This window comes from Ailuropoda melanoleuca, chromosome 12 (assembly GCF_002007445.2).
Source record: "Ailuropoda melanoleuca isolate Jingjing chromosome 12, ASM200744v2, whole genome shotgun sequence".
Taxonomy (NCBI): domain Eukaryota; kingdom Metazoa; phylum Chordata; class Mammalia; order Carnivora; family Ursidae; genus Ailuropoda; species Ailuropoda melanoleuca.
This window is the reverse complement of record NC_048229.1, coordinates 8,430,461-8,454,171: the sequence shown is the minus strand read 5'-3', so window position 1 is coordinate 8,454,171 and position 23,711 is coordinate 8,430,461. Positions and strand designations below refer to the sequence as shown.

Genomic DNA, 23,711 nt, shown 5'->3' with positions numbered 1-23,711 from the left:
CACCTTTAGTGCCAAGACTGGCTGCTTACTAACTGGTAACAGTGGGCAATGAGGCTTTAGTGTCACCCAGATCAGGAGGCAGCGCTGTGGGCAAAAGAAGGATTTTCCAGCTGTTTGCCCATCTGAAAGTGAGAGGGACTCAGGATAGGCAGTGTTGGGCACCTTTGGCTGGGTGAGGCCTGCAGGGAAGGCTCTGGAAGGCTTTGAACTATAGCAGATCATAATATCTTACATCTCTGACCACCGTGGCATCCCTAAACCCATGTGAATCAGGGGGGGACAAGTGTCCCCATCCCACTTTACAGATGGCACAGTAGAGGATATCTGACTGGATATCTGATTGGCTGAATCATCAACTCACCCAACATTCAGGGCGGAGCTGTCAAGTTGGAGGGCACAGTGCTCTGCTTTGCCACCTAGATGACCTGCAGGGGAAGCAGGCAGACTCCCATCTTTTGCTTTCTTGGAAATCTCTATTTCAGTGCTACCTCTCTGCTCCTCCATAAACAGACCTTCCACTGGGTCTGTTCTAGACAACCTTTAGCCATTGGGGGTTTTCTCAGAGTTGTGCCTCAATTCCATCAGAAGAAACACAAAGGAGAAGAGACAAAATCTTCTGAACTGTTGACACTCCCCACCTGGGCATCTGCAGGGCAACACCAGGCACTTTGCTCCAGAGCACCCGGCACTCTCCCTCTGGAACTGGGAGCAGCAGGAGGGGGGGGCTGCACTCTCCAGAGATGGATGCCTAAGAACTTGGTGCTGGGGGGAAATGTTTTGGGAAGGCTGAAATCTGCTAAAAGGCTGACGGATGGGAGAAGAAAAGGGAGGAGAAGGTGGAAGAGAGGAGGGGAGAGGAGAGAGGCAGAAGAGAGCTGAGAATCAGGGGAAAGAGGGGAAAGAATTGGCACTCTGCAAATCCTGGCTATTCTGGTGACCTGCTGCTGCATAACCAGCTGCCCCAAAATGAAGTGGCCCAAAACAATTACTTCTTATTCTCTCTCATGCTTTTGTGGGTTGATGGGGCTCAGCTGGGCAGTTCTCTTGTCATTTCTCAGGTGCCAGGTGGCAGCTACAGCAGCAGTTGCCTGATGGCTCGACTGGGCTGGATGGCCGACATGGCTCCTTGACTTGTGCCTGGGGCCTTGGTGCTCCCAGCCCCTCTCCTCCAAATGAAGTCTCATCCCCCAGGGCCTGTCCATACAGGTTGGGCTGGAAGAGGCAGGAGGCAGAACTGCCAGTCCACTGAAGGCCTCCACCTAGTACTGACAGAGGGTCACTTCCATCACATTCTATTGGTTGAAGTGGACACAGGCCCAGATTCAAAGAATGGAGACACAAGCTCCATTTCTTACGGGGGAATGCCAGACACAATGGAGTTGTGCAGGGATGGGAGGTATTGTGTGAAGCTCGGCAAAGCAGCAGAAGCCCTGGGAGGAAATCAAGAGGCCTCCCATGAACTCTTGACATGACTGGCCTTTTTTTGATCACAGGGACTGAACCCCTAGTGATGTTCCTTAAGGGCAGCGATAGTATCACATCATCTTTGGACCTTCCACAGCTTTCACCTGGAGCCTGGCACATAGTAGGTGCTCCATGAGTATTTGCTAAGTGGACCTGTGAGGCACCCAGTAGAAAGGAGGCCCTTCTGGGGCTGACACAAATACTTGCCCTCCCCCACATCAAGAGGCATCTAGTTGGGGCGCCTGGGTGGCACAGCGGTTAGGCGTCTGCCTTCGGCTCAGGGCGTGATCCCGGTGTTATGGGTTCGAGCCCCACATCAGGCTCCTCTGCTATGAGCCTGCTTCTTCCTCTCCCACTCCCCCTGGTTGTGTTCCCTCTCTCGCTAGCTGTCTCTATCTCTGTCAAATAAATAAATAAAATCTTAAAAAAAAAAAAAAAAGAGGCATCTAGTTGACTGGCAGGTTGTGACCTTCACTATGTCCAGCATTTAGAACAACAATTGATATGCAGTAGGGCTTCCATAAAGGTTTGTTGAGTGAATAAATGATTGCAGGGATTCAATAGATGATGAATATGTCTCTTAGAAGTGGCACCTCAGTCTCATCTCTAAGCTCCTAGAGGGTGGTCATGCTGCACAAACTCCTTTGGACCCTGAGAGGACAGAGAGAGAATATCTTGGCCCCATGCCACCAAACACACCCACCACGATGAGAACAAATGACTTGCCAGTCACTTGACAGAGGATCTCACTGAACCTCACGCAATCCTACGAACCGTCAAGAGGAAACAGTGGCTCAGAGACATGAAGTCACCTGCCAAAGTCACATAAGTTTGTCAGAGTTCGGGTGGGACTCAGACCCTGGGTGTCAGACCCTGGGTGGTTAGAGGAGGCATCAGCCCCCTTGGTTCCCAGACTGCAGTGTTTCCATCAGGCCCAGGTTAATGTGTCTGTTCTGACTCAGCCAAAGGGTTTTCTATCACGCAGGCCACATCCCCTTCCTGGTGGAAGAAGAAGGAAGCAGAGAGAAAAAAATCTTGCAGTGGCCCTGCCGTCTTCCTGGCTGGGCCAGTACACACACTCCTTAGAAAAGTTTCACCTCTGGTTTAGCATAACAAAACTTTTAATTTAGATGTTTTCATCTCTCTCTCCAAGTAAAAATAAGTTTAAAATAATGACTGTAATAAATGAAGGTAATTAATTGTAGTTTGTTCCTTTACTGTCTAGTCAGCTTAATTTTACCTTTTCAACTAATAATGAGAAAATAATTTTTGTGCTCGGAGGGTTAATGATATGTAACTGCGAGAGCTGCTAATTGCATGTTGCAATCCATCCATCAACAAGCCCATCTGTGCGACTTGATTATGTTTGCTAAATTATTGCTTTGAATTATCTTTCATAAAGCAACTTTTGTAATTAGCGGGGCTTTCGTCTTGCTCTTTTCTCTGTGCGCAAGGATATTCAAACTTTGGCCATTTCAAGCTGTCTCCATTAAGCCACCTTCTCTGGCTGTCTTTGTTTCCCTGAGCAGGGGGAATCAAGACTGTCCTTTAAGCAATCAAGGCGGAGAGAAAAACCTTCCTTGATTCACAGCAGGGCAAATTCACTTCCTCTCCCTACCCCTCCCACCAGTGCGCGCGTGCACACACGTACACACACACACACACACACACACACACACGAGAAAGGAAAAGAAAAAAAAAGGCCCACACCTATATAGAATGAAAAGATAAAAAGGATGCCCAGATTCTTTATCTACCAGGGCTGGTGGAGTGAAATTAAGGAATGAACTTGAACATGCTATATTTCAACAAGAGGCCCACACTGGGGAAGAAGGAATGACGGGTACGATATTCAGCCCTGGCGTTTTATGGGCTACTTTATGTGACTTGAGACGGTGTTTGCCTCAGGGAATATTCCTGGGAGGTGATTAATGCCCACTTGGGAATCCTCAGCTCTGAGCCCGGAGCCTGGTGGAACGCGAGAGGGAAGCGGCATAAAGGATGAACCCTCATTAAAAAAATTAAAATGAAAATCAAATTTGGATTATAAACGGCTTGTGCGTGAGCAGTTTGTTCTGGACGAAGAAGATGCTTTTTATTAACACCTTTCTTTGGCAGCGTTTCTCCCCGGAGGTGCGGGGAGGGACATGGCGGCCGCGATGGATTAGTCAATAGATCATGAGGAAAGCAGGGGTTTCAGGAATAAAACTCCAGACAAATGTAGTCTTTTTGGTACATTAAAGGGACGATGGAAAGCCCTCTTAAGAAAATTAACGAAGTTCTTTGGAGATCCTCAGCTATTAAAACAGTGTGAATTCAACATGCCACATAGATTTGGAAATGAGAATTCAGCTTCATCTTCCCTTATAGACCCACTAAAACTTTCTCTCCCTCAGTGAGTTACTGAATACCAACTGTGTGCCAGATACTGTGTCAACTGCCTCCAGCCTTAGTTCTTTGAATCCCTACTATTAACTTCATTTGCCAGAGGAGGAAAGCTGCAGCTCAGAGAGGTTAAGGAACCTCTCCCCAGCCACACAGCTGGGTAAGCAGCAGGGCTGAGATTCAGGCCAGGCCTGTCTCACTCTGATTTGCACGAGCTTTCTGCCACGCTGCACCAGGGTTTTCTCTGGGTCATCACCCAAACATAACATTGAACTCTTTCTTCTACTGAAAAGATGATGTAAGTCACACCTGTTTCCTTCAGGGATAAAAAGCTCCCTTCTTTTGGAGAAAAGCCTTGAACGAAAGAGGTAGATTCCAGCCCAAGCAGAGCAGAGGCACTGGAGGTGACTAATAACTGGAATAATAAAATAACCAGGACTACTAATATAAAGCAATGTTCTAAGCAGTCCACGGTTACTAACTTTGTTCTTCCTCAGTCATGACCCTATGAAGGAAGTATAATTATTACCCAGTTTTACAGATAAGGAGACAAAAGGCACAGAGAGGTTAAGGAACTTGCCTAAGTCAAACAGTGAGGAACTGGCAGAGGCAGGGTTCAAACCCAGGCTGGCTCTGGAGTCTGCTCTTTATTGCCCAGCAGCTCTCTATGTGCCAGGCATTACATTACACCCCTTCCCTGCATTATTTCTCAGTCCTTAAAACAACACAAAAAGACGGGGATTTTTTTATTCCCATGAACAGATAGGGGAACTGAGGCTCTAAGTGGCTTAGAGAAGCTCCATCCATACCAGCCCAAGCAAGGGAACAGCTGAGAAAGGGATGCTCAGTGCCTGTCTCTAGGCTGGGCAGAGAGATCAGCTGCCTGAGAGGGCTTGTGTACTGAGAAGCCCTCACGGGACCAGGGCCTGGCAGATGGGAACCTCTTTTTTAAAAACACAAAGCCATGACAACAAATTCCCAACATTATTGGTCTTTCTGGTTTGTTCCCCCCACCACCCACCCTGCCCTGCTGCCGTCCCCTTTCAGCTCAGGCACCTCACAACCAAATGAATCAATACCGGATGGCCCTATAAATAAATAAGCACATCAGTCAACTCAGTAATAAAGTGAAGGGATGAAAAATATGGAAATCAGCGACATTTGTGTAAATCCAGTTATTGTTTACTTTAATATTGCCTTATGCGCTTACGCGGTTCCAAAGAGACAGATTTAAAGTAATGTGGTGCTTGGCGGACAACAGACTTAAAATGCATCTCCACTGGAGAGCTTGGAGAAGGGCCAACCCTTCCAAGGTCCTGCCTGAATCCAGGGGAGACTGAGAAGAGCCCCCCCCCCCGAAGATGGAACATTTGACAAACGGTTTCCCCTTCCACTACCCTGCTTCAGTCAACTCCATTCTCTTCCTAGTCTGTCTCCCTTGCCAGCTGGACAAGTGGACAGTCTCAGAATCCTGGTCACAAAGTCAAGCCAAGAGGAGAAATGGGGGAGGTTCAGTCCCATGACAGGGCTCCAGGAAGGCAAGAGAAACAACTGGCTGAAGACAGCTCAGCTGCCGCCAAAGGAAATAGGGCCCAGTGGGTTGTCAGGAGAGAAGGTCAACAGTATTGTTTCTATACTCAGATAGTGGGTCAGTAGAGGGGATTTCAGGGTGGAATGGTAACTATTTGGACTTATTTCCAAGACTGCCTTAGAGAATCAAAGCTGAGCAGAATGCCAGGGGACAGCAAATCACTGAGTTCAAACCTCTTGATTTTAAAAAATGGGAAACCAAGCCTGGAAGGTGAGGCGGTTTGTTCAAGGTCACAGATACTGTGTATAGCAGAGCCTGGTGTAAGGCTGGACAAAGTCTAGGGAGAGGGAGATTTCTTGGGATCAGACACTGGAATCCCATCAAACAGAACAGAGAACCCATTCTCATCATGTCACCACTGGCTGATCTGGAAAGAATGGGGTGGAATTTGCAATGGGGATGGGCAGGTTTCTCCCAAGCTTCCAGAGGCTGCTGGCCTCCTTTGGCAACTCCAGGTGGGATAGGAGAGGGAAGCAGGGAATGTTTTTGTGACATGCCATGGGCCTTGGGTCTTACCTCAGCTTGGAAGCTTTTTAATACAGGAGCCACCATCTCTCTGATTTCCTGAAAAAGAGATCAGCGAAGAGTTCACCACAGTGCCAGGTGGGACACCCCCATGTCCCTTGCTTGCAGTGCACTGCTGTTCCCCAGGCCAGCATTTCCCAAATGTGTCCCGTGGAATGTGCACTCCATGGGATTTCATCAGGGTTTCTCATATATACACCTACACACAGACACACGCACATGTATACACACATAGGGTGCCAAGCCAAATCAGCCTAGGAAATAAAGTCCAACATCAAGTTTCTTCCCTGCAGGACTTTTTGGAGCCTTTAGTATAATGCACATTGGGAATTTCTGGAAGAGGGAGGGAGGAAGGAAGGAATGTTTCCCAAATAGATCTGATTATGGAATTTTTTTTAATATGAAGTGCTCATGGGACTCGTGGTGTATCATGCAACTGACTCTTGCTGCACGGGTGGCCTCGAGTCTCCACACCCAGCACCATGTCACCAAAGTTCCTTCATAAAAACCTTCTGTCCTTCAAGCATTTGCTCAGGGCTGTCTCCTTCAGGTGGCCATCTCTCTCTGCTTCCCCACCCAACTGCCCTTCTCTAGCAAACACTCCATTTTGCATTTTAGCAACATCACTTCTATACTTGTCTCTCTGTCCTCTCCAGAATATACAATTTCTGGCACCCTCATGGTGCCCAGCTCAGAGGAGAGGCTCTGTAAATGTCTGATGAACTCTATGGTAGTGGTGTGTCTTCAGAAGGGAGCCTCCTATTTCTGGACTCTGATTTTCTGCCTTTCACAAGTGATCTTGAGGTTCTCAGCCCCAAGGGCTCCCCTGGTTGGCTCCTGTGAGTTCTTCCCTGCGTGCAAGAGGGAGGCCTTTTAGAACCTAGTGTTCCAACCCTAAATGCTTCAGTTTCCTCTGAGACCCACACTGCTGTCAGTCAGGTCCCACAAGAAACCCCTGTGGAAGGAGGAGTTGAGGGGGGCTCGAGACTAGGGGGAGAGAGGGGACAGTAGAGAGAAGCAGGAAAGGAAGATGTGCGCACAAGAATACATACATTCAAGTAAAGAATCAATCCTTAATTAAGAAATAAGGTTGTGCTTCTGTCTCTGAAAATGATCCCTCTTCTGGGTCCTGGGTACCCCTCCTCACTGCCTCACTGATTGGTGTCCTCCAGGGCTCCTTGGAGCTGGTGACATATTGATGGTATGTTTGGGATCTTCAGGAGGGACATAGGGAGTGCATGCGAATCTAGTGGATTTGATCGCAAGGAACTCAGGTGCATGGGCTGAGCCATGGAAAAGGAAATGCATAAAAACCCAGGTCCCAGTTTGTGAACTCAAACGCCCACAGAGGCCAGGGCAGGGGGAGTGGACATGAGGGAGGCAGGCTGGGAGGCAAATATCGGGAGAACCCAAGCACCATTTAATGGAGGTAGCAGCTGCTCAGCTCTAGCTGGTGACTGCCACGTGGGCATGGAGCCTCCGTGTGACCAGATCCACCAAAGAGTCTCAAAAGATACTGGAAATCTGGGGTTTTGGGTGAAATCTTCTGAGATGCCAAATGTTGGTAACTTAGTGTAAAACTTGAACGACTTTACAGACCAAATACAACATATCAGCAGGTTAAACCTCTGGTCCATGTTCAGGAAATGTTAGTGATGGAAGGGGCCTCAGAAATCATCTCTCCAGTCCCCTGATTTTTCAGAAGAGGAGACCAAGGTCCTGAGAGGGGCTGGCTTGCTCAAGTCCAGCAATGAGTGAATGGCTCAGCTGGAATTTGAATACAGGTCAACAGACAACCCAAATAAGCTGTCTGCACAATGCCACACTCAAGGGGATTCAAATCTGAGGGCCAAGGTGGGGGTTGGTGGGCTTTGGGCCAATTCTGACCATTTCTAGAAGCCCCCTGTCCTGTATGCTTCACCCCTAGGGGAGAGGCTGAGCATAGGAACCAGCGGGAGGTGAGCTGGGCACCAGCCAGATGATGTTCTTAAATAAAGCCTTGGCATGACTCTCCCAATCAGGAGAGACTAGTTCCAAAAATGAGAATTTTCAGAGGCGCAACTATAATAGGAATGGAAACTTATTCCTCCTAATTACATAATTGCATAATTATGCAGTATTAAAATTATGTAAGCCGAACTCAGAGGCTTAAAACCTGGCCTGGATTTCCTTCATCACCTGAGGGCTCCCATGAGGCCTGGGGGAGGAGGATGAGAAGATGGAGGGTCTGTGCTGACCAGGGAGAGGGCACACGTAGGGCTGGGAAGATCTAGGGCCGCTTCATTTCTGCTTCCCACAGAATGGAGAGTCAGAGGCAAAGCTTCTGGTACCCTCTTTCTGGGCAGAAAATCAGTTTAAATACCAAGCCGTTCTCTGTTCTAAGAAGGAAGCAAAGGATGCTCAGCACCACCCATGGCTTCTTAGCTCCGGGAGTCAAGCCCAGGACTTGACTTGGCCTTTTGGAAGCCGCAACACGTGAGACACTTGGATCTGAGATTCTCACTCCTTCACCAAGCACACCCTCCCTCAGCTCTCAAACCTGAGATTCCTTCCAAACTTGCTCCATGGGCAAGTTCTAGCTGTAGTCCACTTCCCCCTCTTGCCTGGAAGAACTGAAGATACTTATGACTTGTGAGGAGGATTTCACAGCTCGAAGACTTGACCCCTCTGTGCTCATGTAGCCCAATTCCTGGGTAGGTCTACCTCTTCTCCATCTTTCCCTGGCCTCCTCTTCCATCAGCAAGATGGCAATACGACCCCTGGGTGATTCTAACAGGCACAGTGGAATCAACATCTCCAGGGTAGAATCAACACCTGATACTTCCAGAATGCCAGATCCTGCCTCACCCTCCTCCAAGATCCAAGCCATCTGAGCAGGTTAGGACAGAGAGGTCAACTATTAACCTCTGCTGACCACAGAGAAGCACAGTTGGCTTTGGGGGCAGTCAGGGTCTCTGTTTCCCAGTGGCTCTGATGTGACACATCCTTGATAACATTATGTGCAATCAGAAGGCTTTATTTTTCCTATTTGTATTTATTTCATCTTTTTTTTTTTTAATCTGAGCAGCAACAGGGGGCCTAATAGAGAAAGTAAAGGAATTAACACATTCGACCCCGTAAAGAACAAAAACATGTCCATTCTAGTCTTTTCCCCTGGCGGGCCCTTCTGTTGTGGGGGTGGGGGGATGGGACTGGTCATTATCTGGACCAGGCTCATGGCATCTGGGAAAGACAGAGCTGGTGGCTGGAGCTGCGAGACAAAAGGTAAAGGGGAAGAATGGGGACTGTTTATGGCAGTGGGAGGCAGTTTCAGAGGAGACTGAGGGAAGGCCCAGGGAGGGTGGGGGAGCCTATAGCTGTCCTCTCCCAGATACCAATGGAAAAGCAAAATAAAATCAAGAACCCTAGACAAACTGTCTTTGCTGTCAAGGCCAAGTGTTTGACTAGAGATGAATATGGGGGGAAATGGATGTTTTAGGGATCCCCTCAGAAACAATGAATTCAATGGAGGAGCATCCTGCCCTCTCTTTAGATAGCACCGCTGAGCACCACTATACCAAGAAACACCCAAAGGTTGGAGGCTGTAATTTCGCTTTGTGGCTAATTAGCTTCTTTTCTTGTTAGTCACTTATGTCTACAGTTTCCAAAATATAGTTTGAACAGAGAAAAATGTGCATTCCTACTGAGTTAATTCTATAACAGCAAATATACTGTACCTCAGGTACATTTTTCTTAAATTCCCGGCGGAGTTCAATTAAATGTTTATGAGAATGTTCACTCTCCTCCTGCCGTGCAGACAGCTCGGAAGCAACGGAATTAAGCTCCTTCTGAAACAATAAAAAAAAAAAAAAGAGAGAGAGAGAGAGAGAAAAGAAAAAGATTTTTTCCCCTCCTTTTCCTTTTTAATCATTGTACAAAACAGCATTCTGAACAAGTTTTCTTAACTTACAAAGCTGAGAAAAGACAGGATATTGACTCCTGGCACAAATGAATAATTTACAAAACGGGATGCAACCGAAAAAAAATCCAGGACAGCTTTTTTTGCTCATCGGAAGATCAATAATCTCCCATAAAGTTGGGTGGTGTTTTTTTTTTTATCTCTCCCCCACCCCCCTGCCCCACCTCTTAAATTTCCAAAGGAGTGATGGCATAAGCTTGTCAGTAACTGTAGAAAACATCTCCAAACCGTGTCAAAATAGTAAAGTGCGGCATATTGTATGGGCATATTATAGTGTAAGAAAGTGCTGTCGACAGCTTTCATATATCAGAGGTGGGAACTGTTCCAACTATGACTTACTTACACTTAAGGGTTCATAAATACGCCTTTTAAGATATAGATGGCTTTTTAATTTCAGTAGATTTTGGAAAAATGAAGGTGCCAATAAGAAGCAAGCTGACCTTTTGTGTATCCTGCAGTAAATCATTTAAGGTTCACTTCAAGTATAAGAAATATTTCACTGAAGACTCCTGGATTCAGAAGAAATGGATTGGAAGGCGCCTTGCCTGCTTATGTGCAATGACGGCGCCAGACCAGGTTTTTACAGGATGTACTGTCTAAGGGGAAAAAAGAGAGTGAGGGATGGAAGGGGGGCACTGCTCCAGCTTACACACATCACAGTGTCTGGTGGTCGTACATGTATATTTGATCACTCCACTCTTGGCTTTCTTCGCTTTAATGGTGGCAGTCTCACAAGGGGAGTACAATTCACCATGAGTTGTCATGGGTTTCATTTGCATAATTCAAGAAATGCTCTGTTTATGTGGTCTGCTGCTTTCTTGCACCATCCCGAGATGGGCTTTTTTTCTGGACCATAACTCGAGGAGCATTTCTGTATATATCATCCGATTATATTTGCAGCAATCAAGCCCCATAATTTCCTAAATCCGGTGATGCAATAAATTTCTGCAATCAGATTTATTAAAAACACACACGCAGATGCAAGAGTGTATTTCTAGGGTGAACTCTTTAATCTAACATATGTATGATGAGGCCCGGCACCGTGTTGAAAGACCCCATTTGTCATCGCTAATATGCATTCATCTTGCACACACAATGAAACACTTTTACCATTAGATAATGAAATAAAAGTACTATTAACCCGCTGCAAATCCTTTTCCCTGTAAGAGACGAAATGCATGGTAATTGTCTTATATCATGTCTGAGTCGGTAAATCTGCTCTATAGCAGTTCACCATAGCACCATAAACCTTATACCCATCAGAGGCTGGAGAGCCTACCCCAAGCCCAGCATAAGTGTCTCTGCCTATGGTGCCTTAGGGAAAAATTGGCAGGGGAATTCTATTTCTGGAAAACGTCTAACCTCTTTGGAGAACCATGGAACTAGAAGACAGAAGGTCAAGGCATAAAAGTAGCAACTAAAATAGAAGGGCAAGGGACTCAGAAATGTGGTGCTCTCCAAGGTGCTGAGTCAATTCTATGCCAGAGCAGTAGATACACCAACTTGAAGGTGCAGGCTTTTCTGGAACAAATGCTCCATGGAATTTTATGCCAGGTGAAGAAGAAGGTATCATTAGAGAGGAGAGCCAGAAACAGTTTCTGACAGTCCACCAAAGTGAGAAAAGAAAAAAGGGAGACTTCTGATTTATCATCATTTAAAAATAATCATAGTTTCCAATAAAGAAACTACAATCGACCACAACCAAAATATTGAGTGATGAGGGAGAGATCTGCAGCAAAAGGACTGATCAAAGGTATATAAAATTCAACCAGGTGGTGCAGCCAGGTGGACAGAACCTCACTTGGCAGGAGAGAAGGAACTGGAGTGCCACGGTCAATGTGAGTTATGATAAATGCTCACAGTTTCCCTTAGTTTTTCTCGTCTGTCTTGGAGACAAAGATGTGATTGGTCTGCAGACCAAGCAGAACTGGGACTTGGGTTGACATCACTTGGTTTTGGATTAGCATGTATCTGACATGTTCTAATCTCTGGGACACTGCCCCTCCCCACACCACAGCAGCCAATATACCTGGTTGGTGTTAGACTTGGACTCCTCAGTTAAAACATCAAACCCAGGTTCTGAGAGGAAATTTCACAGCAGGAGAAGACCAATGATTTGATGTTTGTACCAGACAATTATGCTGTGTGACTACACCGAGTCCCCTCACCAGAACCTCCCAGGCTGCTGGTGGGTATAAATCTGTCTGCTGCATCCACACTGCAGACAGGGCAGAGGTAACATCAGGCCAGGAATGTTGGCAGACCCCTAGCCCCAAGCCTACTGTAAGCCCAGCCTATGGTGTCTTACCCGTTGAGCCACTGAAGAGCAAACAATGTCCGTGTTCTTCTCAACTTTGCCTACTTCTAATGCTCCTCCTTCAACCCTGAATTCTTGCCACATTTCTACGGTCAGCTCACTAACAACAACATCATCAATAACAATAATAGTAAATAATAGTCATAATTACCATTCATTGGGTGCTTACATGTATCAGGCACCATTCTAAGCTCCTTACATACCTCATCTCATGTAATAAGCACATGAATGTGTCTGTTAGGTGATTCACAAAGGGACTAAGAAATAAATTACAGTCAATTCTAATAATTCAGGTGTGGATTATCTCCTTGGTGGATAATAAAGGCAAAATTGTAATGCCCGGCTCTTCATAGGACTTCTGCTCCACTTTCCCACTAGCGGGGGGATGTTCAGGGAGCTTATTTTAAATGCTATAATTGTATAAACCATCAAGCACAGTACCAAGGGCTCAATAAATGTTGGCTGATATTATTCTGTTATTAAGATAAACTGAGAGCTCAGAAAACATCTCAGGTCTCACCACTAGATCAGTGATTCTAAGAGTTCTGGGTTTCACAGGTCCATAAAAATATCACCAAAGAAAGAAAAAGGAAGACCAACAGAGTATGGCCAAGTTTTACTGCATCAAAGAAAAACATTAAAAACCACTCCCTCTCACCCTAAAAGATAGGATATTTGAACGTTAACAAAGCAAGAGGGCCAATAACAGAATCAACAAGAGTCTTTTAAAATAAATATACTTGAGGCGCCTGGGTGGCTGTTAGTTGGGCGTCTGACTCTTGACCTCAGCTCAGGTCTTGATCTCAGGGTTGTGAGTTCAGGCTTAGCGCTGGGTTCCATGCTGGGCGTGGAGCCTACTTAAGAAAATAAAAAATAAAAATAAAAAAATACTTACAATAAAAAAAGCTCACAGCACTATATTTATTTGAAGGAATGGAAAAAAACTCTCATAAACATAAACCAGTACTGGTCTGAAGCTGAGTTTTAGAAATGAGTGTCTGAGCCACTACTCACATACACGGCTAGCAGGGCCCTCCTTTGATGATCAAGCAGAACTCGGTTCCTCTCCCACCCTGGCCCTCAGCCCCCAGCCTTAGGGGAGCCATGATTAACACAGCCCCAGACTTTGGACCAGGCCCAGGCCGGGAGGAGACTCATCTGATTAACCTGCCATCAGCAGCAGACAGACAGCCCGGAGCCCGGCGCAGACCATTCAAATAATGATCATCATAAACAGCCCATTTGCAACTAAAAAGAAATAATTTTAATGAGCTTGAAGCAGATGATGGATGCAGCTGAGGCTCGGGCCAATGCACAGAGAAAAAGGAAGCTGGGATTGAGCTGCACCCAGGACCAGGAGCAGCAGGAAGAAGCTGGGATGGGATGGAAGGGCTCTTCTTGGGAAGATGGGGTCTACAGCTCTGCCGCTTCACCATCAATGCCCACTGCCCAGCAAGTACCCCTAGCTTTGAGAGGGTCTGCCACCAGTGTGCTGGGCAACCTTGAGACTTAGACCTCCAAAGCACTCAAGAGTCTTGGAATGTATGAACCAGAAGGAAACTCTGGGGTTGTCCAGTCCATCATTGTCCAACTTCAACCATACACACCCCTCTGGCAAGCATTTTGCCAGATATTCCACATGAATTACTATTTAATATTTATCTTCAAATTGACTCCTATTTCTCTCTTTTTGATTGAAACATGTATAGCTTTAAGATCAATCTTAAGACTGAATTTTAACACCCTTGCAACCATGGCCCAGATCAATAATAGAATGTTCTTGTTCCTAGAACCTTAAAAGGCTACCTTGTGCCTCCTTGTGAGTACATCCCAAAGGTAGCCATTATTCTGACCCTAGCATCATACATTAAGTTTGCCTGTTCTCGACCTTCATAATAACCACCCTCCCCTTTTTAAGCTAAATAAGTACATTTGAAAAGGACACTTTTCCCCCCCACTAGAGAATCCTAGGTCATAAACAGATGGCAGCCATTGAAATAAACTACAATGAAAACAAAGCACTGCTATTTGTCTTTGTTATAAAAGGAGGTTAGTTACCAAATGCTAGAGAGATGTTAAAGGTAGTGTAGCACCAGACATACTTTCTTCTTGTTAGGAGAAGGAATGGAAGAGCACTGAGAAGGAATAAGTAATCCTGTTGACATGAGTCGATCCCTCTAAAGCCAGGTTTACTAACTGCTTACAGTATTCTCATGTCCAGCAGTCAGTGTATGTCCCACACTTCAAAATTAACTGAATCTGATTCTGCTGTCTTAAAGATGAGGAAACTGAACACACAGACAGCCTAGACTAGACTTAAGTCACACAGCTGCTTAAGAGGTTGGATTTCCTCAGGGAGAAAGGTGGGTCTTAGGTAGGGAAGGAAAACTGTTGGTTATCTCCAGGGAGACAGGTTGAACATTCTCAGTTAAACTCTGTCTCCCAAGCAGGAGGGAAGAGGAATCTTACAAGAACACTTGCTTTTTTGGGGGTGTCTGGGTGGCTCAGTCATTAAGCATCTGCCTTCGGCTCAGGGCGTGATCCCAGGGTCCTGGGATTGAGCCCTGCATCAGGCACCCTGCTCTGCTGGGAGCCTGCTTCTTCCCCTCCTACTTCCCCTGCTTGTGTTCCCTCTCTCGCTGGCTGTGTCTCTCTCTGTCAAATAAATAAATAAAATCTTAAAAAAAAAAAAAAAAGAACACTTGCTTTTGAAATTTAACACCTGATCCTAAAGTGTCAACCACGTACAAAACTTCGGGCTAGATGTTATGTTCTCACAGGAGAAACACATAAGACACGATCTGAGTTGTGTATATGTATGTCAGTTCCCCCATCATATGCACACACTGTTCCCAGCTCCAAGGACAACCCCACTTTTGGGGGACTTAGACATGTCTCCCAAAAACCAACGCCAAGAAGACATCTTCTAAAAATAATGCAGTTACTGTTGGGGATCAGGGCTTAAGGAAGTGAGGACCTCAGGTGTCACTGGGTCCCTGTCAGCCCCTCCCATCTTATCCTCTCCTCCTTTCCTTCCCAGCCAGACTGAATTCCTTGCAGGAATCCAAATGCACCAGGGTCTCCCAACCATATGGCTCCACAGACTTAATTCCCTTAGCCGGGATGATTTCTTTCTCTCCTTGTGACTGATCTTATTCATCCTTTTGTCTCAGCTTAAATGTCTCCTCTTACAGGAAGGCTTCGGAGACCCTCCCTTCCAAGTCCAGGCATCTCTTTTGTGCTTCTGCTAATCCTTTCAGATATTTGTTTGCCCTTTCAGGAAATATATGATAAAACATTACTGGAGTTTATTTTTTAAAGCCCTAGAACCTTGTTTTCAAATGAAATCTTACACAGAAAGAAGTTCCCTATAGAAAACAAGAGCTCATAGCTAACATTTCTGAGTTCCTATTAGTATATTTATGCTAATATTTATGGAGTGTACTGAGTACTGTATGTACATTACCTCCTATAAGAATATGTGGCTGAAGTGATGGTTGAGACTCTAGTCCAGGCCCGGAAAACCAGGATGAACAGTCAGTCACCAACTCCCCCAAACACACATATGGAACTCTGCTTTCTCTTTACTGTAGGGAGATCCAACCAGAGATGTTGGACCCTCATCCATTCATTCACCTGTCTGTCCATCCATCCATTATCTCCAGTGTGCTAGGCATTAGATAAGGGGGAGGGCAACAATGAACCAGATATAGCCTGTATCCTCCAAGGGCTCAGAAACCAAGGTAGACAAGCTAGGGCATAAATAATTCTGGTAAAAGGGGACAAAGGCCAGCATGTTGAGACATCATCTCCAGTGTACGCTTAGAGGAGTGAAACCTTAATAAATCTCCTGTCTTGCCTCTGAGGGGTTATGGAAACTGATGGGGCAAGGGAGAGGTAGAATTTTACCTACCTCTTCTAATGAAATCACTGCGTGGTTCCCAACTTGGGCAAGGGCTGCCGGTACCCAGTAAGGTGTTACCTAGGATGGAAGCCCTTTATCCCACATCGATCCAATCACCCATCCATTTATCCACTCATCCACCCCACTACCCATCTAATTAAACATCCATCCATCTATCCACCCCCATCCAGTCATCCCTCCAACTAATTACTGAGCCACAATTCTGTGCCGGGTACAGGTATACAGAAACCAGCCAACACAGTGCCTGTCCTTGAAGAGTTTACAGTGCAGTGGAGCCGACAGGTCGATTCCAACACTGTGTGCCTAAATACAGTATGAGAAGTATGAAGAAAGTACAATCGGAACACAGAGAGCAAGGTGACTTCCTGTGACTGGGGGAAAGGGTCACCAAGATGGGAGTATTTCACCTCGGTCCAGAAGGATGTGTGTGTCAGGCAGAAGCTAAGCATCCTAGGCAGAGAGAATGGGATTATTGCAATAACCCCTAATGGGTCTCCCTGTTCCTGTCTTTGGTTTTATTGTCCTTAACATGGATCACTATCAAACACACTATGTATTTCACTTACTTATTTTAATCTGTGACAATGAAAACTCCATGAGAACAAGACAGATTTTGGTCCTTTCTTCCTTACCATATAGTCACTGCCTAGAACAGTTGCTGATACATAGTATGCACTCCAGAAATGTTTTTTGGTCAAATGAATGAATGAAAGAAAGAATGGATGAATGAATGAATGAATGCTATATGTCGGAAGCTCTGAAAGAGCCTGGTCTATCTGGGAAACAATGATATAATTTAGACCCCACAGACCTGCATCCAAATTCTGGCTTTGACACTTCACTAGCAGTGTGACCTTGGACAAATGACTCAACCTTAGTTTCTGTGTCTGTAAAATGGGGGTAAAAATTTGTGCCCATAGGTTTATTATAAAGACCCCTTGAGAGCCAGATTGCAAGCAGGTAAAGTGATGGGCACAATGTCTAGGATCTTCAGTGTTCACATTCTCCAATGGAATGTCAGTCCCTTAGGGTGGGGACTGTGCCTGTCTCATTCACAGCTGTAGCCAGGGGTTCTAGTTCAGTGCCAAGTGCACAGTAGGCACTCAATAAACACTTGTGAATGAATGACTTTTAGCAGATATAAGCATGATAGGTCCTTTGTGGCAGAAGCAACGTGGGACCCTCTCTGTGCACATCAAATGTCTCATTCTGCATCTCCGGCCCAAAGAGGCAGTCAGGGCTTGACCATCAGAGTCTCAGGCAAACAATGAGTAGAAGGGTTTCAGGCAATCCTGTGGGGCATGGTGGGAATGACACCTGCAGAAGGGCCTCATAGACCAGCTCCAGGATGAGGCTGCAGGATGACCTGGGATGGAGGGCACATGCCGGCCTGCCATGAACAAGGAGATAAGACGGATGGCTCTGCAGCCTGCCGAGATGGATAACTGAGCCGCAGCTGAGAGACAGCCTGGTTACCAGAGCCATCCATCACTCCCTGCACCGTATGTAAATTTCAGATGCCAAGATGTATCGGGCCAATTATCCAAGGCTGGGGCAAGGGGTGGTGCCTAAGAGAAACAGTTCCCTGCCAAGCTAGCTTTACTGCATTCCATCAGCTGGGCTGGGGGTGATACACAGTTCACATTCAGGTCAAAGAGCCCATTATGGGGAACGTGGCCAAACCTTGAGGCCTGGGTGTGTGGGTGAGGCTGCCAACACTCTTTAGCAAACTCCCAGTGCAGTGATAACAATAATATAATAACTGCCCCATAGAGGGCTTACTACACATATACTAGGTCCATGCTAACTGACACACAAAAGTTCATTTAATTCTCCCAACAGTGCTTGGCACACAGTGGATTCTCTAGAAACATCTGTTGGGGAAGCAAATGAATGGTCTGTGATGCAGGGCCATTTTACACATAGTACCTGCACAGAGACAAAGCCACTCATCCAAGGTCACATGGCTGGGAAGTGGTGTCATGGGGACTTGAACTTGTGTCTTTCTGGGTTCTCTCCTCCAGATACTGACAGGGCAAACTTTCCCTGACCTGTCTGTCCTTGACAAGGACTCATGTGGCCTAAAGATCAGGAGCATGGCTGGGCCTCTGTCTGTCCCATCTGTTTGTCCATCCATCCATCCATCCATCCATCCATCCATCCATCCATCCACTTATACTCCTTTACTCAACTATTATTTAAGCACCTACAGTGTTGCCTAGAACAAGCCAGACCCGGATCCTGCCCTCATGGAGCAACGGGTCACAAAGGGAACACAGACAGTTACAACTGTAGACCATCAGGCTGTCCTAACAGCCCTCACAGCTCTGGCTTCCAGAAAATCCAGGTGGCAATTTGCTTCTCATTGGAGGCAGCCCAAGAACTGGCATTTGGCAGGCAGAGTGGGCTCAAGTTGGGACATTCTTGCTTACTGACTCTGTGAGCTTGGGCAGACCCCTGGCCTCTCTGCCTCTAGGGTTCACCGCTGTTAAATGGACTCATGGCATCCACTCCCTCTTGGTGGTACAGGCAGGATGAGAGGGTTGTGGCTGGCAGGGTGTCCAGGTTGCAGGAAGTGTCTGGAAGGGCTGGGGTGCTCAGGGGCCTCGGGCATTGCTTGGGCTGGAGCCAATGCCAACACTAAGGCCCCAAGGGAGTGGCAACCTTCTATGCTCTGGTGTTAGGCTGAGGCTGAGGGCTGTGGTGGGGACACTGTTCTCACCAGCAAATCCTATCAGCCTGATAGAACCATTTCTTATCCTGTCTACTGCTGCCACCCTGGGCCAGGCCACTATCATTGCCTACCTGAGTGACCACAGGAGCCTCCTCACTGGGATCCCTGCTGCCACCCTCAGTCCCTTCTACAGCCAGCAGCCACAGGGATGCTGTTAAACCTAAGTCACATCCTGTCCCTCCTCTGCTCAAAACTCTTCCATGGCTCCCATTGACTGGGAGCCAAGATCAAAGTACTCACCAAAACATCACGGCTTCATGTGATTCATTTCTAGCCCCACTTCCTCCTACTTCTGCTTTGCTCATGCTCCTCCAGCCACATGGGGTCCTTGCTGGCTCTTGAACACATCAAGCATATTCCTGCCACAGGGTCTTTGCACTGGCTGTTCTTTCTGCCCCAAATGCTGTTTTTCAGAATTCCACATGGATCTGTCCTTTGCCTCCTCTGGTCTGGGCTCTTATATCATCTTCTCACAGAGGCCTGTCTCACCATCCTATTCAAAATAGCAAGCACCACCTTCCTATTTTACCTGTCCCTCTCTCTGCTTACTTTTCTCCATGGCACTTATTATAGACACATATGTAGTTACTTCTCTTATTTGTTTATTGTCTCTTTCCACTATCTACCCCCCTCCAATGTCCGCTCCAGAAGGACACGAACTTTGTTTGGGTCACTGAGGTATCCCCAATGCTAAGCTCATAGTTGGTGCTCAAAACTCGTTGAATAAATGAATGTATAAATAAATGAACAAATGAAAGACAGGCTGGCCAACTCTGGGCCCCAACACACTTCCCCTGTAGTTGCCCCCCACTCAGTGCCTTGCCCCACCCTTGGGCCCTACCACATCCCTAAACATAAGGCAGGAAAACAAGCCAGCTCTTGCAGCAGGCAGGACCTGGAGGTGGCTGTCCTTAAGAGAAGATGCCAATCAAACACCTAATTATCTCGCCACGAACCGGGAGCCACATCCGATCACTTCCTCCTGCCCTTGATTGCTGCTTTATATTCTGGAGTTCTCAGAATGTAAAACCTCACAGCACCAGGAAAATAAAGTAGTCCTCATTCTGGCGGGTGTCAGGTGAGGAGCCAGGGATCCCTACTGCCCCTCTCTCAGGGCTAACACATCTGGTCCAGCTGGGCCAGTTGTTCGGGCAGGTGCTCTGTTACGAAAGGGGAATCACATCAAATCATTCATTCACTCATTCATTTAATCAAGTGTTTACTGAGCACCTACGATGTGCCAGGCACTTGCCAGGGGCCACAGTGGTGGTGACTCATCACATCATAGGAACTAAGCACTTACTACATGGTGTCACTTTTCATGTCTTGGTTCATCTCATCTCCTACAGCTGGGGAAAACAAGTCTTAAAGAGATGATGTCACTCATCACAGTCAGGCAAAAGCAAAGCTGGGCCTTGAACCTGAAACTCTCTTCTCCAAACCAGGGGACCACCTCTAAAGTTGGTGCCATTTTCAACATCTTTTCTCAAATTCATTTTTCTGAGCAGCCTCTCTTTTGAAGTAGGGTGTACTGGGTATAAGAAGGTCTGTGGGAACCTCAGAAAGCTCTGGAAAAAAATTCACTGATGTACAGGGATAAGATGATGACAGGTGTACAATCCAAGTGGAGAAGGACGCATTTAAGGAGAGCCTACCCTGTGCTGAGTGGGGTTTTCGGAGCCTTGAGTAGCTCAGTGGTGGAAGACGATAGGCACACAAAAGACGGGCATCCTAAGAGATGTGCGCAGGGAGAAGGCTGTAGCTAACAGAACATGGGTGTTGGCATGTGGGGGAAGGCACCTGAGGAGGAAGACGCATGGGCCAGCGTGTGAAGGGCGGAAAACCCAGGCTGTGCTGGGGAGTGGCTGACCCCCTGGAAGCATGTTAGAGACTCGTGGGGATTAGGGTCAGAGGGCCATGAGATTAAGGCAAAAGCAAATGGGAGCCAAAGAAAACTGTTCAAGCAGAGGAGGGCACTTGCTTCAGGCAACTCTGGAAACCATGATGGAAGGAGAATGAGCCTGGAGGCTGGGAGAGCAGACATACCAATTCTTGCCACCGGCCCGGCCCGGTAGCTGAGGGTGAGTGGGGGCAGCAGGTAGGAGGAAGAGGGGATGAATTTTCAGGACTTACTGGAAAGGAATTGATGTCACTCAGCAACAGGGAGGTTGAAGGCAAGATAGAGGGAGAGGGCCCTCAAATGGAGGCAGCTAGGCATGGTCACATGTGATTCACACCAGGAATCCTCGGGCCCTACACTAGCTTGTCCCTTAATTTGCTGTTGACTTTGGCAAATGCCAGACTTCCCACTGCCCCATTGTTTCATTGGTTAAATAAAGGCAACATATCTCGAGGGCTTACTGGGAGGATCTGAAGAAATTTATAGATGCAATTTCTTCCTAAACAAATGGGAGGAATTAGTGTTAATAAATGTCTGGTGGAGTCTAGGTTCGTAAGTGAGAAGATGGAAACATTTTCAAAGAAAAATATCTTGTAGGGGTGGTAAGGGGGAAGAGGGAGCCAGAGTTCAAAGCAAATGCCGTCCCCCCTCCATTCTGCGGGTGTACCTGACTCCCAGGATCATCCCTGAAGGCCAGCCCTAACTTGGCTGCATTCCATATCCTGTGGCTATTCTTTTTAAGATCTCAAGGTATTTATTTATTTGAGATGCCACCTCCAGGAAGGAGGTCCTGATTGAAGAGGGGCTGCCTGGGCACGGTCACCTGAGGGTTCCTGCAAGCCTCCTACTATTCAGATGACCCCACAACTAAATCTGTCTGAGACTGCCCTGGTACCTCAATAAACAACCTAACTGGCTGTTTCCTGTTCAGGGTTCCAGTCTTATGTCAACACCAAGCCCTGTTGGGTACTAATATACAATTCTTCCATTTCCAGAATGGAAAGAACAAAATGGAAGAGGAAGAGGAAAAACAACTTTTTTTGGGGAATCAACATCTCTTTTTATCTACCCATATTTTATGAAAATGTTTATTATCAACATTAATGTGAAATTCCCACCAACTGACTTTAATTACCCGAAACTGACTGGGCCCCCCCTGCCACTGCCTTCCTGGTGCTCTAAGTAAAGCGACGGACAGGGATGCCCACATGAGGCAGGCACTGATCTGATGTGGAAAGTTCCAAGATGAAACTTAGACCCTCACTGCAAGATGGGGTGTCCTGCTCTCTCCCCAAACCACAAAAGCCATTTTCTAAAATGACGACACTGCTCAAATCCTTCTCTCAAATGTTCCCTCCCCATACCAGAGAAGACTTTTATCTCCGTACTTTGAGGCATAACAGAATTTCCCCCTACCAACAGACACAGAGTGTACAGAATTGGGTTTTTACTGTATTCACTGACTAAGAGGAAATTCAAGAATCACAAAACGGCCTGACCTAGACTAGGGACTGTGGACATCTTTTCCCTTCTTCCTGCTCATCTTGTCTAATTTCTTTTTCTAGAGCCTGAAGAGGCCCAGGACACAGGACACACATTTTCTGAGCATTGGGCCTAGATGAAGACTTAGGAGTGGGCTGGGTTTGAATCCTGATTGTACTGTCTCTAGCCAGGAAAGCCTAATGCCTGAGCCTCAACTTCCTGATCTGTAAAATGCGGACACTGCTGCTGTTGCTTTGTGAGTATCGTTTGAGCTGGAGGGATGGGGGTGGACATCAAGCCGAGTAAGAGTACCAAGGAGCAGTGGAGAGCACTAGGATTGCAGCAGCCATGCAGCTCTGGGTTTGAAACTTGTCTGCTGCACTTGCTAGCTCTGACCTGGGCAAGTCACTTTCCCTGAGTCTCAGTTTCCCCACCTGTAGCATGAGGATAATAAAAATACTGAATGAATCCTAGCCAAGTATCTTAAATATCTTTAACTTGTCCAGAAATAATAACCGCCCCCCACTGCCGCCTTCGTCCAAGCTGCCACCATCCCTCGCCTGGACTATTTCTGGGGCCTCCTTCCTTCTCTCCCTGCTCTCACCCTTACCTGCTACAGTCCCATTTCCATGTAGCAGCTGCAGTGGGCTGTTCAAAACGTGAATCAGTTCTTGTCTCTCCCTGGCTTGAAACTCTTCCATAATTTATTTGCGATGGGCTTAGATTAGAATCCAGACTCTCCGCACTGGGGCCTACAGGATCCAGCCAACGCTCAAGGCCCTAGCTTTACGTGTGTGTGTGTGTGTGTGTGTGTGTGTGTGTGTGTGTGTGTGTGGCGGGGGGCATTGCTCCCCAACTGTAGGCACTTTGAGTTTTCCAATGCACCAGCCTCTCCCCCACCTCAGAAATTTGCAAAAGCCTGTTCCCTTTATCTGCAATCGCTTCCCTTCCCCCAACCCCAGGTACCTTGTCAGTGGAATCCTCCCTCTCCCTACTCCCCCCAATTTTAAAGTAGATCCACCCCTTCTTTGCTCCTTTTTCACACAGTATTCATGATCTTTTGCAATGATAAGCTTATCTGCATATTTTACCGTCATGTCAGCCTCCTCTCTAAGACTAAAAGCTCCAGGAGGGCAGGGACTTGGTCTGTTTTGTTCTCTGTATTCCCAGCACCTAGGCCTGTGCCTGGCATACAGCAAAGCTTAATGGACATTTTCTTTCTTTCTTTTTTTTTTTTTTTAAGATTTTGTTTTTAAGTAATCTCTATACCCAGTGTGGTGCTCGAAACCACAACACCAAGACCAAGAGTCGCACGCATGCTCCACCGACTGAACCAGCCAGGTGCCCCTAGACATTTCTTCCTTCCTTTTTTTTCTTTTTTTTTTTAAAGATTTTATTTATTTATTTTATTTTAGAGAGAGAGAGCGCAC

At 46.7% G+C, this 23,711-nt stretch overlaps 1 protein-coding gene across 5 annotated transcripts in view; it reads right to left on the bottom strand.

The window, feature by feature from the left end:
* CUX2 (cut like homeobox 2) overlaps positions 1-23,711 on the bottom strand; it is a 313,858-nt gene that overhangs the window by 90,258 nt on the left and 199,889 nt on the right. For 4 of the 5 annotated variants that reach the window (XM_034638633.1, XM_034638636.1, XM_034638634.1 and 1 more), the window contains exons 2-3: positions 9,682-9,792; positions 5,957-6,004 (exon numbers count right to left, since the gene is read on the bottom strand). In XM_034638633.1, the coding sequence (XP_034494524.1) occupies positions 5,957-5,992 (36 nt within the window). In that variant the 5' untranslated portion in view covers positions 5,993-6,004; positions 9,682-9,792. The remainder of the gene's footprint in view (positions 1-5,956; positions 6,005-9,681; positions 9,793-23,711) is intronic. The other variant, XM_034638637.1, reaches the window with a different exon arrangement.